Source organism: Schistocerca americana, chromosome X, assembly GCF_021461395.2.
Source record: "Schistocerca americana isolate TAMUIC-IGC-003095 chromosome X, iqSchAmer2.1, whole genome shotgun sequence".
In the NCBI taxonomy this organism is placed as follows: Eukaryota; Metazoa; Arthropoda; class Insecta; order Orthoptera; family Acrididae; genus Schistocerca; species Schistocerca americana.
In genome coordinates, this window is record NC_060130.1 from 466,968,085 (window position 1) to 466,981,550 (window position 13,466).

Consider the following 13,466-nt stretch of genomic DNA (forward strand, 5'->3'; position numbering starts at 1 on the left):
AGAGTATGGATTAACAGTAATCTGAAGAAAAATAAAAGAAATGAGGAATGGCAAAAATAAGCTTACTGATGAAGTTGACATCAAAGTTCATGACCCCGAAGTATCCAAAGTTAAGGAATTCCAAGTTTTTCCGTGTTCAGAGGTTGGTGATTCCACACCTTTATATTCAATTAATGAAAAGCCACTCCAATTTGTAATACAACCTGTAGTAAGTCCACAACCAGTTTCAGCCTTCACATCAGGCCATTTTTAAGAGGATCTGAAAATTATGCTGTAGGGAATGAATGTCTTTTGACATTGATTCTCTAGAGCAAAATTTTCAGATGCACTTGTAAATGGCCTGATGTAAAGGCCAAAAATGGTTGTGGACATAATAACATTTTTATTAGCAACTAAATTGGCTTTTCATTTAGTAAGGAAATCTGCTAACTACAAAGCAAAATACAGGAATTCTGCTAACTACAAAGCAAAATAATGTATGACAGATGAAGCAAGCAGGGCATAAAAAGCAAACTAGCAAAGGAAAAGAGGGCATTCCTGGCAAAGGATGTCTGCTAGTATCAAACATTGGCCTTAATCTGAGGGAGAAATTCTTTGTATGTATGTCAGGGGCATAGCATTATGTAGAAGTGAAGCATGGACTGTGCTGGAAACAGAGAAGAGAACTGAAGCATTTTATATGTGGTGTTATATTCCTGGCCAAGAGAAGTCTGCTAGCATCAAACAGAGGAAGCAATTTCTCAGAATATACGTTTGGAGCACAGCATTCTATGGTAATGAAACATGTACTGTGGTGACACCAATACAGAACACAATTTAAGCATTTGAGAAGTGGTGCTACAGACAATTTTTGAAAATTAAGTGGACTGATAAGGTAAGGAATGAGGAGGTTCTCTGCAGAATCAGTGAGGAAAACATGGACAAAAGAAGGGTTGGTTAAGACATCAAGGAATAACTACCATGGTACTAGAGGGAGCTGTAGAGTGTAAAAGCTGTAGAGAAAGACAGAGACTGGAATACATCCAACAAATAACTGAGGACATAGGTCACAACTGCTGCTCTAAGATGAAAAGGTTTGCACAGGAGAGGAATTCATGGTGAGTTTCATCAAACCAGTCAGAAGACTCATGACTAATATATAAAAAAAAAAAAAAAAGAATGCTGAAAATTTGGTGGACTGACAAGATACCAAAGGAGAAGGTCCACAGAACTGAAGAGAATAGAAATATGTGGAGACCACTGACAAGAAGCAGGGAAAGATTGATACGACATGGATTAGACATCAGGAAGTAATGTCCATAGTACTAGATGGAGAAGTAGAGGGTAAAAACTGTAGGGAAAGATAAAGATTCAAATACATCAAACTAATCGAGAATCACTGACTTCAACAAGTGTTAGCAAAAAGTTGCTTTTTGAATTGAGAGTAATCTGTAGAGAGTAATAATAAGTAAATGATAAAAAGCTGTAGACCTATTATGCTGCCGTGGGGCACAACTGATGTTCTGCTTGTTTCTGTTGAAGTAATAGTTATCTGTAGTGTTACAGTTTAAGCCTTGTTTGATTAAAATTACTTTTAAGATACTGTTGAAACTTAGTGAAGAAATATGCTGAAAGAGAAACATACATTGCATACAATGTACAGCATTATATCAGTGTTGCTTCTCTCTCTCTCTCTCTTTCTCCCCCCCCCCCCCCCTCCTCCCTCTCTTCATCTCTCTCTCTCTCTCTCTCTCTCACTCTCTCTCTCTCCCCCCCCCCCCCTTCCCCTCCATTTTTTTGGATGCACTAAAATCCTTACCACTTGTTCACTATCATTTCACTTTCAAATTTTAATTTTTCATTGTCAGGGATGCTAGACTCTGAGAAGCTCATCTGTAGAAACCAGCACAGTTTTAGGAAACAGCAGTCATGCGAGACACAGCTGGCTCTCTTTGTGCATGATATACAACAAGCTCTAGATACCGGCTCCCAGGTTGATGCCATATCCCTCGACTTTCGAAAGGCATTCGACTCAGTTCCACACTGTCACTTGCTCCAAAAAGTGTGTGCTTATGGTCTATCTGATGACATATGCAGTTGGATAGAAAGATTTTTAACAGACAGAGAGCAGTATGTTGTCCTGAATGGGGAGACTTCAACAGAAACAAGCAGAACATCAGTTGTGCCCCACGGCAGCATAATAGATCTACAGCTTTTTATCATTTACTTAAGCAATCTAGATGATGGTATTGACAGCAGCATTAGAATGTTTGCTGATGATGCTGTAGTATACAGGAAAGTAGTATCACATGAAAGTTGTGAACAAATCAATGAGGTTTTCCAGAAAACAAATGCTTGGTGTAACGACTGGCAGTTATCTCTCAATATTAGTAAGTGTAACCTACTGTGTATAACAAAGCAAAAATCCCCATTAACGTACAAGTACAAAATAAATGCCCAGTCTTTGGAAGTTGTAACTTCTATCAAGTATCTGGGTGTGACTATTGGAAATGATCTCAAATGGAACAATGAGATTACACAACTAACAGATAAGGTGAACCCTAGATTGTGGTTTATTGGTAGAATCCTGAAGCAATGCAGTCCTTCAACAAAGGATATTGCTTACAATACTTTAGTTCGTCCAGTCTTACAATATTGTTTGTCTGTATGGGACCCTTACAAGTTGAGTCTGATTCAAGTGATTGAGAAGGTCCAAAGAAGAGTGGCAAGATTTGTGACAGTTACATTTAGCCATCATAAGAGCATTACAAATCTCACAGAGAGTTTGAAGTGGGACACACTTGCAGATATACGACATGCTAAAAGGAAGGGGCTGCTCACTAAATTCCAAAATCCAATCTTCGACGAGGACGTAGAGCATATATTATTACCAACAACTTTCATATTGCACAATGATAAGGGAAACCAGAGCTTGTACTGAGGCATTCAGACCGTCATTTTTTCCTTGCATGATCCGAGAGTGGAACAGAGGGGGAAGGGGGGGGGATATGACTTTGGCACAAATAGTGCCCTCTGCCACACACTGCTAGGTGGCCTGCGGAGTATACATCTAGATACGTAGATGTAGAAGAGAGCTACTGGAATCTCAGATTAAAGGGCACTGGGGATCAGCCGATGCTCACAAAGCCTTCACACATATCTGGACTGTGGAACTATACAACTATCAGAAAGAGAGAGAGAGAGAGAGAGAGAGAGAGAGAGAGAGAGAAACCACAACTTTCAATGCCACTGATTCCATGGCACATTCCTCACAATCTTTCATAATGAAGCATCAATAACAGGTGACAACAGGTTCCCCATCGTAACTTCAATAGATGACAATGGGTTCCCCATTGTAACTCCATTTGTCTGTTCATGTACTGGTTATTGAATGAAAGTAAGCAGATGTCAGTGCAAGTTGTAACAGGTTCATTAATTCAACACCAAACCCAACCTCAATTAACTGTAATGAATCAGGCAGAGGAATGCACATGAAGAGAGAGTCAACATCAAAAGTTACTAAAATAGCCCCTGGTATTTATCCAATCTTGTTGTCTTATCAGAGCTACTTTTGAGATTGTTACAGGTGTAGTTCACTGTGTCTGCTGAATTTATGTTGCAGTTTATTAGACTTGTCTGGTAAATACAGGGTTATTACAAATGATTGAAGCGATTTCACAGCTCTACGATAACTTTATTATTTGAGATATTTTCACAATGCTTTGTACACACATACAAAAACTCAAAAAGTTTTTTAGGCATTCACAAATGTTCGATATGTGCCCCTTTAGTGATTCGGCAGACATCAAGCCGATAATCAAGTTCCTCCCACACTCGGCGCAGCATGTCCCCATCAATGAGTTCGAAAGCATCGTTGATGCGAGCTCGCAGTTCTGACACCTTTCTTGGTAGAGGAGGTTTAAACACTGAATCTTTCACATAACCCCACAGAAAGAAATCGCATAGGGTTAAGTCGGGAGTGCGTGGAGGCCATGACATAAATTGCTGATCATGATCTCCACCGTGCCGAAAATTCAAAGCGTTTGACTTTGTCATCGGGCGTCAGGGCTTGTAGCAATTGTAAACAGTAAGGCTTCTGCTTTAGCCTTTTTCGTAAGATTTTCCAAACCATCGGCTGTGGTACGTTTAGCTCCCTGCTTGCTTTTATTCGTCGACTTCAGCGGGCTACGCGTGAAACTTGCCCGCACGCGTTCAACAGTTTCTTCCCTCACTGCAGGCCGACCCGTTGATTTCCCCTTACAGAGGCATCCAGAAGCTTTAAACTGCGCATACCATCGCCGAATGGAGTTAGCAGTTGGTGGATCTTTGTTGACCTTCGCCCTGAAGTGTCGTTGCACAGTTATGACTGACTGATGTGAGTGCATTTCAAGCACGACATACACTTTCTCGGCTCCTGTCGCCATTTTGTCTCACTGCGCTCTCGAGCGCTCTGGCGGCAGAAACCTGAAGTGCGGCTTCAGCCGAACAAAACTTTATGAGTTTTTCTACGTATCTGTACGTATCTGTAGTGTGTCGTGACCATATGTCAATGAATGGAGCTACAGTGAATTTATGAAATCGCTTCAATCATTTGTAATAGCCCTGTAGTGTGCATATAAGACTTTTACAACTTTTTGTATTTGTATTTCTACGCTCACATATCTTCATTTAATATAGTAATAATTTATTTTTCGCTGTCCATGTTAAATTGCAGATTTAATTTCAATCCACAACATTGCATGTGAAGCCACATTTTTTTCCCTTTGGATCTGATTTTGCAGAGATTATGAGATACACAGATTTATGTTTCACACAAATGGTTCCTTTAGAGGTTCATTTTTTGTAGTAGCATTATTTGTATCCTTCTGTTTGAACATTATCTACAGACAATGTTGATGCTATACTTCCTTTTCAGATTCAAACTTATATTTTTTTAGTCACTTTGTTAATTATAGGCATTTTGATATGAAATGTGTTTTTTGATAATAATTCACAATCATAATTTTACAAATACAGCACACTTCCAAACTATTGCTGATAATATTTTTAAAACTAAGACTCCCACTGTTAATATTCAGAGTAGACAACATGGTGACTGTGTCTGTACATTACCCACTTCTTTTGTTAATTAGTCAATTTCTGTACTGAGAAAATAATTTTCACCAGTTATGCTTACACATAATAGTGATAGTTCAAGTTTTTCACTTTCGTTGTTTACTTAACATTTTTCTGCACCATGAAATGTATGTGCCACTATCTCCATGAATCCCTTCACTGAGGGATCAATGTTTCCACAACAAAAATGAAAAATACTATTAAATAGCACACAGATAATATTATTAAAAGACACCTCTAATAAAACAAGAACAAAAAACACATCATGCCTGAGCCATCCACTTCTTTTCTGTGTTTAGAATCTATTGGCAATGAAGCCCTTTGTGTTAACTGATGGCTATATGATAACAGCAGACAGAAAAAATGAAGGACTAGTAAAAAAAAGTGTTGTAAAAATACTTAATAGCAAGATAGTTTGCATCCATCAAATAAAACACATTAGTTTTCATATCTACCCTACTTTCCTTGTTAAATGCCCTTTGCATCACAACTTTGGGCTTTATAGCAGGTGGATCTATCATGATTCAGGCTACCTCATTAAATTTGAGGACTGTTAAAAAATTCCAGAACTTTGTCCACAAGAATTTTCTATGCTTAACTTTTACTTTTTGTGCCTGATCTCCTTTGAAATATTCTACTCCACAGTTGATACACCAGTCCCAATGTCATTTCCACTGCCAGATGCAGCCTTGGTATGCCTCTTGCTGGTTCATGTGAAGCACAGTCTGCGAATTTTTTTTATCTTGTCTATTGTTGCAAATCTTCATCCTTTCTGCAGGGTTTTCAACTTTGGAAATAAAAAAAAAAGGTCCACATGGGCCAGGTCTGGAGAGTACAGAGGATGAGACAGCACAGCTATTTCATTTTCTGTGCAATAGTTGTGGCCAGAAGGTATGAATGTGTGGGTGCACTATTGTGGTGCATGGGACATGGATTGTCTCACCACATTTCAGGCCGTTTCCTTCTCACATTTTCTCACAGGTGTCACAATACATCCCAATAGTACCATCAATTAACTGTGTGCCCTTGTGCTACAAATTCATGATGAACTAATCCTTCAAAGTCAAAGACGCTATCAGCATGACTCTGACATTTGACCTGACATCATGAGGTTTCTTTTGTCGTGGAGAATCTTTCCCGACCTATTGTGAAGATTGAACATTGGTGTCAACATCACAACCATAGGTTTACGTCTCATCACTAACTATGATCTCTCAAGGAACATCTCATTCTCATTTGTGAATCCAAAAGCTTCACTCATGAGCCAAGGGACAAACTTGGCGGCAACATGATGCATTACAAGATGCTGTGTCAGGATTTCATGACATGATCCAACTGAAATGTTATGGTCTTCTGCAGTCTCTCAGACAGTCAGTCTTCAATTGTCATACAAACTTTCATTAGCATTCGTGACATGAGCGACATCGGTAGATGTCGAAGGGTGTCCTGAACAAGGATCACCTTTAACTTCCATCTGGCCATTTTTAAACCATATGTACCATTTGTAACACTGAGTAAAGCTTAAGCACTCATCACTGTAGACTTCCTGCATCATTTGGTGTGTCTCATAAGTTTCATGCAAAATTTAATGCAGACACTTTGCTCCTCTAACTCTGCCATCTAAAAATTCACAAACTGTGTGACATAGCATTCCACTCAGTACAGCATTGAACCGTAACTAACAGACATATAACAATGAAACTTTCAGCAGTTACACATTAAACACATGCATGTGTATGGATGCCAAATGCATTTAGCTCCAATGTGCCATTGCCTCAAAATTACGAATGTTCTGGAATTTTTTGAACAGCTCTCGTATAAAAATAATGAAATGAGTTCATTCATTTGCCTAAATCACTGTGCATGTAAAATTATCTTTGTCCTTTTGTCTCCCTGCAGTTCATTAGAGATGTGCACTAAAATTTGCGCTATTATATTCTATTATTCTTTGCAATGCATTTTGCATAACTCGTTTCTTTCTTAAGGGGCTCCGGAACGCCCTATACTTGCAATGTTAAAATAACGCTTATAAATTACATCTTTCCTCACAAAGTATTTGAGGTAGGAAATTGAACTTTTTACAGATTATTTATTGGAATATGGGCTACAACTTAACACAGGGATTTTACAAAATTTTAGTTCAGTTATTAAAGATGATTTTTTTTCAATTGTAATGAAAATTCACAACATTTTTTTGCAATTTTTTATTTATATATTCAAAAATATACAGTTTTTTGGAAAAAGGCTGTGTTAAATTATGCAGAAGGTACTGTGTAACATTTACTGAAAGTCTGAAACAAATATGTTTGGAAGATCCTTAGAAAACATGTAATTAGTATGAGAAAATAAAAGTTTTGGGAATCGAGCGACAAAGATTGGATTAACTTTTTAGTGCATTCCAGGTCCATAGGATGGATTATCTTCATCCTCTGCAAACTCCTCCTCCAGCTTCCTCTTGTTCCTCCTCCTGTTTACTCTTTCTTGTATTTCTAGACTCTTTACAGCCCTGTCTGCAGCCCGAAGGCGTTCCTTGTCTAAAGCAAGCATCGCTTGTTGTTGTGTTCGTAGATTTTGCTACCATTTTCTTCAGTTGCAGTTACTGCAACACTGTTCTAAACGGTGGTCATGTATGAACACTTATGACATTTCAGTTGTATTTCACTAGCAAGTCCTACGTGCTTTATTATGGAGAGTTCCAGACCAACTTCACTACAATGAATACATCTTACACAGTTTGAAAAAATTCCTTTGAGAACCGACATATCAAATATTTCATTCACATCCGATTCGCCCATAAAACATTCATAGTTTTCACTCATTGAACCAAGCTTCTTCTGTGAAGTATCTTTCCCACTTTGACTGCTATGGGCAGGTGTACTTGAGAGGTTAGGTTCACTCCCTTGGTTATCGTCTTTATTGTTTAGAGTAATAACACATACCTTTGGCTTTCCAACATTTCTCCTTTTCTTAAAAGCCTTCAGAGGATTTCTAATAACTTTACTTTTACTCATTATTATACTTCAACAAAACAGAGACTCAAGAAACAGAATTAATTACGAATATTTTCGAGATAACGACAGAGTAAATAAACACAAAACAATCGACAATCACACCAGCGATATATATTGAACCATCACAGGTTAGCCACAACACATACTTTATCTCACATCACTAAAATGTACCTGATGAACACGGACGTTAATAATAACACCATTTGACAGCAGCTTAACAGCGCCACAGTGGGTCACGCCCATGTAGAACACATTTCAAAAAAAATTTAAAAATAGTTGTAGTCTTCGGAATTGAATAAATTATATATCTATAGGTCTGCAGATTCAGAAAACGCAAAAAAGTAAAAATTGAACTTTTCATGATTTTGAGCCTTTCCGGAGCCCCTTAAACCAGGGTTCCCACTTTATTTCTCACACATCAGTTTATTTTATATTAATTATTAATGTATCATGCTTTTTGAGCCATTTAAGACATGATAACTTTGTCATCCCTTGGTAGGATGCTATGGCATTTAAAAATTAAAATCCGAAAAATGTGAATATTCAAAATGTATATTTTCATGCTGTAAATAGGCATTTTGTGCGTAAAAGGAGTCAGATAATTTATGTTTAGTTTTATACACGAGATAAAACTTAACTTGGGTAAAATGGACGTTATAGTATCCTGAACCGAATATTAAAACCACAGTCGTAAAGTAGTTAAAATCTGTTTACACTGTGGGCAAACTTAGCAGATATAGTAATTTAATGAAAATTTATAGTGCATGACTGGTGAAGAGAATTTACACAAAAATTAGTAAGACTTGGGTGTCAGAAGATACATTGAAAATTTTGAACTTAGTTTTGCATTTGAATGGCTTCCCCTGGACACAATATAATTTGCAGAAAATATTAAAATTATTTCACAGCTATGGGATAGGTTCTTCTTAGTACTTTATAAAAGTGATTATATAGAGAATGACACTGGGACTAAGGCAAGAGAGAAGTAGATGCCATTTAGCAGGCAACCATGAAGAAATCATAAGATTCAGGTAGGCTAGGAAGAAGGATTCAGTTCGTTTCTTTATTAACCACTTATAGTGTAATAGGTTTGGACATTAATAACAATTTTTACATAGAAGAAACATTCTTAAATACTAATGTCAATAGTTTTGATTTCAAATGGCTATGATATCCTGTAAAATACATGTTTTGGTAAGCAGTCATAAATCTTAACTTTGAAAATATTATAAAACAGGGACTGTGCATATATCAGAAGTTTAATGAAACATTTTAAATCTGTTATTTTATGTTAGTTTGCAGTTTATGTGCCGGCCGCGGTGGCCATGCGGTTCTGGCGCTGCAGTCCGGAACCGCGGGACTGCTACGGTCGCAGGTTCGAATCCTGCCTCGGGCATGGGTGTGTGTGATGTCCTTAGGTTAGTTCGGTTTAAGTAGTTCTAAGTTCTAGGGGACTTATGACCTAAGATGTTGAGTCCCATAGTGCTCAGAGCCATTTGAACCATTTGCAGTTTATGTCAGCCTGTTTCTTGGCATATTGAAATCTTGTTTGAGTTTACTGTTGTGAAGGCATATATTCTCTCTGGTATTGCTCTCACTTAAAGCCACTTTTGACATTAAGCAATGCTGTACAGATGTATAGGTTTACAACTGTCACTATACAGGGCTTGATAAAGAGGGGTTAGGTTTTATTTTACTCATTACTCTGATTACTTTCTTTTCAATGTTCAGATTTTCACTGACATAACAAGAATGTCACCATATCAGTATGACATAGGAAATTTTTGACAGGAAAAGGCCAAGCTATGCTATTTTCAGATATTCTTTTGTGTGACTGCATCTGTCAGTTCCTGCATGAGATGGCACACACTTGTTATTATCTTGCAGACATGGCTAACATGTTCCTCCCTGTTTCATCTGGAATCAATGTAAAACCATAACAATTTTACTGATTTACTTTCTAGAGTTTTAGTTAAACCCAGAAATGGTTCAAATGTTTTACCAGAACTACAAAGATTCAAAGAAAATCTGCATAACACACTACTGAATTAGCTCCTACATGTTAAGGTCAATTATTAACGTCAATGATGAACAGAAAAAGATCACACATTTCCTTCAGAGAAGAACATAAATTTTTTAATGAGATGAACTGTCTCTTGTTGTTTAAATAGGTCTTGATTATAGCTAAAGGTGGGTTTTGCATGGCATAAAATTCCAGTTCTGGAAGTAGGGTGTCAAAGGATATACAGTCAAAGGCTTTGCTGAGATTATACAGTACAACAGATACCAAAGCTTTATTTTCATATGCAGGTACCATCTGGTTAACAATAGCAGTGACAGAAGGGAGAACTGATAGAGGTACTCAAAGTACCCTCCGCCACACATCGTCGGGTGGCTTGTGGAGTATGGATGTAGATGTACATGTAGACAGCAATAATGGTATTTTTACCATGTTGGAATTAAAACTATCTGTTGGAGAGGAGATCAAAGAAGTTATTTAGTGGGTTGTACATAAGTAACCCAAAAACTTTGGAGAAAATAGGAGCAGCAGTAATTGGTCATTAGTTTTTGAACAGATTCTTATCTCCCTTTTTAAAGGTTGATATAACTAACAGTTTTGGGTTCATCAGGGACAACTCCTGATTCTAAACATGTTCTTCTGGAGTTGGAGAACCCTGACATAGCTTTTATAATACCTTTGGGGGTGACAACATTCCAGTGGAAGGCAAACCTTCTGTGTGGCTCAGTACAAAGCAGATCTAATGCACATCTGCCATTTTCCTTGATTTTGTTTTCCATCACGCTAACTGAAGTTAGAAAGTACTCGTTTACTCCTTTTGGGTCCCATACTGCATCTTGTGAGTGGAAATGGAAATTTTCTTGATTGATATGGCATAAGCATTTATTGGGTGCACCTCTTAAATAATATTCACGAGTTTGTCTTTATTTCACATTCATAAGCTCCAATTACCTTCCGACACACTTCTTCACCTTGTTTGTCTAAATCAATAACAGAATTAAATATACAATATTACTGAGTTGGTAGATAATATTACATATTAAAATGTCATACCATAAATTGATATTAATGGAAATACCAAGATGCAATAAAATTAAATGTTGGAGGATTGATCATTACTAATAGAATAGACAAGCCACCTATCAGCAGACAAGCATAATATACAAGGGATGATAATGTAATAAGCTTTTAGATAAAGAGTATCTTCAGCTAGCCAACCCCCCCCCCCCCCCCCCATCCCAACCTAACCCTCTTAATTCCTCTGCACATCCACAAACTTTGCGTTTTTCCGTTTCATTCCCCCCCCCCCCCCCCCCCCAAATTGCAGTATCATAAAAATGATGCTGACTTAATTCAATACTAACAGTAGGGAAATAAGATAGGAGTGGAGTCTGAAGGAGTTTAATAGCTAACTGGGATGATCACTGGTGCATTAGATGTATCCAAAAAAATTTTTTTAAAGACAACAGATACTTAAGAAAAAAATTTTATTTAAAATTATATTAATAAGAAATAAGTAAAAAAAAAATACTGGTGAAAGATGAATTCAGCTAACTTACCAGTACACTGCCTAAGAAATTCATCATACTGGAAGCCCGGCATACATTTTATTTCACATTCATAAGCTCCAATTACATTCCGACACACTTCTTCACCTTGTTTGCATCCATGGATGTTTTCCATACACTCATCAACATCTGCACAGAATGACATGAATACTTTGAAATAGCAAGATCAACATTTGCTCCACTGTTCCAATATACTGGTACTGTGGAAATTAACTCCATGCTCAATAAATCAATTTGTACATGGGTATACTGTGTAAAGTTGTTTACCATACACTGAGGTGAGAAAAGTCATGGAATACCACCTAATATTGTGTTGGATCGCCTTTTGCCCAATGTAGTGCAGCAACTCAATGTGGCAGGGACTCAACAAATTGTTGGAAGTCCACTGCAGAAATATTGAGCCAGTCTTCCTCTATAGCCGTTTATAACTGCGAAAGTGTTGCCAGTGCAGGATTTTGTGCATGAGCTGACCTCTCAAATATAACCCATAAATGTTGAATGGGATTCATATCAGGTAGTCAGGGTGGACAAATCAATTGCTTTAACTTGAATTTTCTTTGAACCAGTTGTGAAAAACTGGGGTCCAGTGACATGGCGCACCACACTCAAGCCCTACTATCAGCTCTTACCATCTGTAACCAGAACTCATCTGACCATGCCATGGTTTTCCAATCATCTATGGTCCAACTGATGTGGCTCATTAAAGTCAGATTTCACCACACTGTCCTAACAGATATATTCTTCATACATCCCAGACTAATTTCTATGGTTATTGTATGGAGTCTTGCTTGTCTATTAGCAGTGACTACTCCACACAAACACCACTGCTCTTGGTTGTCAAGTGAAGACCATCAGCCGCTGTGTTGTCCATGGTGAGAGGTAATGTGTGGATTTGGTGTACTTGGCACACTCTTGACACATTGGATATCAGAATACTGAGTTCCCTAACGACTTCCAAAATGGAATGTCCCATGTCCCTAGCTCTGACTACTATTCCTCATTCAGAGTCTGTTAATTCACAGTGGGTCACCATAATCACACTGGTAACCTTTTCAAAATGGTTCAAATGGCTCTGAGCACTATGGGACTTAACATCTGAGGTCATCAGTCCCCTAGAACTTAGAACTATTTAAACCTAACTAACCTAAGGATATCACACACGTCCACGCCTGAGGCAGGCTTCGTACCTGCGGCCGTAGAAGTCGTGCGGTTCCGGACTGAAGCACTTACAGCCGCTCGGCCACTGCGGCCAGCTGTAACCTTTTCATATGAATCACTTGAGTACAAATGACAGCTCTGCCAATGCACTGTCCTTTTATACCTATTCAATACTACCATGATTTGTATATGTGAATATTGCTATACCATGACTTTTGCAACCTTTGTGTATAGCTACAAGTCATGACCAAGCACTGTATCTTTTCATGTTGATGGAGTAATATACAATGGAAAGAGACAAGATATTCCTTACTGTGTTACCATTATAAGATCATTTTCCATTTACCTTCAAGTGACATGAAGCCACTGGAAACATGAGCCTAGATGTCCCACAAGAATTGACTGAAATTCTCTGTAATTAACTTTGGCCACTAAGTGTCAAGAACTGTAATACTGTTTGGATATCTATGTGATGCTGAAAGTGTAAATTTTAACCACAAACATTTAATAAATAATTACTCTTCAGAAATGATGGTTTTTGTGAGGTATTTATGCTTCAGAAAACTGGCATAACCAAAAAATACCTGAAGAATTAAAAAGTACGTCAGCTCTGAC

General features: G+C 37.8%; 1 protein-coding gene across 5 annotated transcripts in view; it reads right to left on the reverse strand.

Moving 5' to 3' along the window:
• Window positions 1-13,466, reverse strand: part of LOC124555780 (fibulin-1-like) — a 630,166-nt gene that overhangs the window by 290,897 nt on the left and 325,803 nt on the right. For 3 of the 5 annotated variants that reach the window (XM_047129833.1, XM_047129831.1, XM_047129830.1), the window contains exon 11: window positions 11,685-11,822. The exons of the other annotated variants lie outside the window; for them this stretch is intronic. In XM_047129833.1, coding sequence (XP_046985789.1) covers window positions 11,685-11,822 — 138 coding nt within the window. The remainder of the gene's footprint in view (window positions 1-11,684; window positions 11,823-13,466) is intronic. 5 annotated transcript variants of the gene reach the window in all.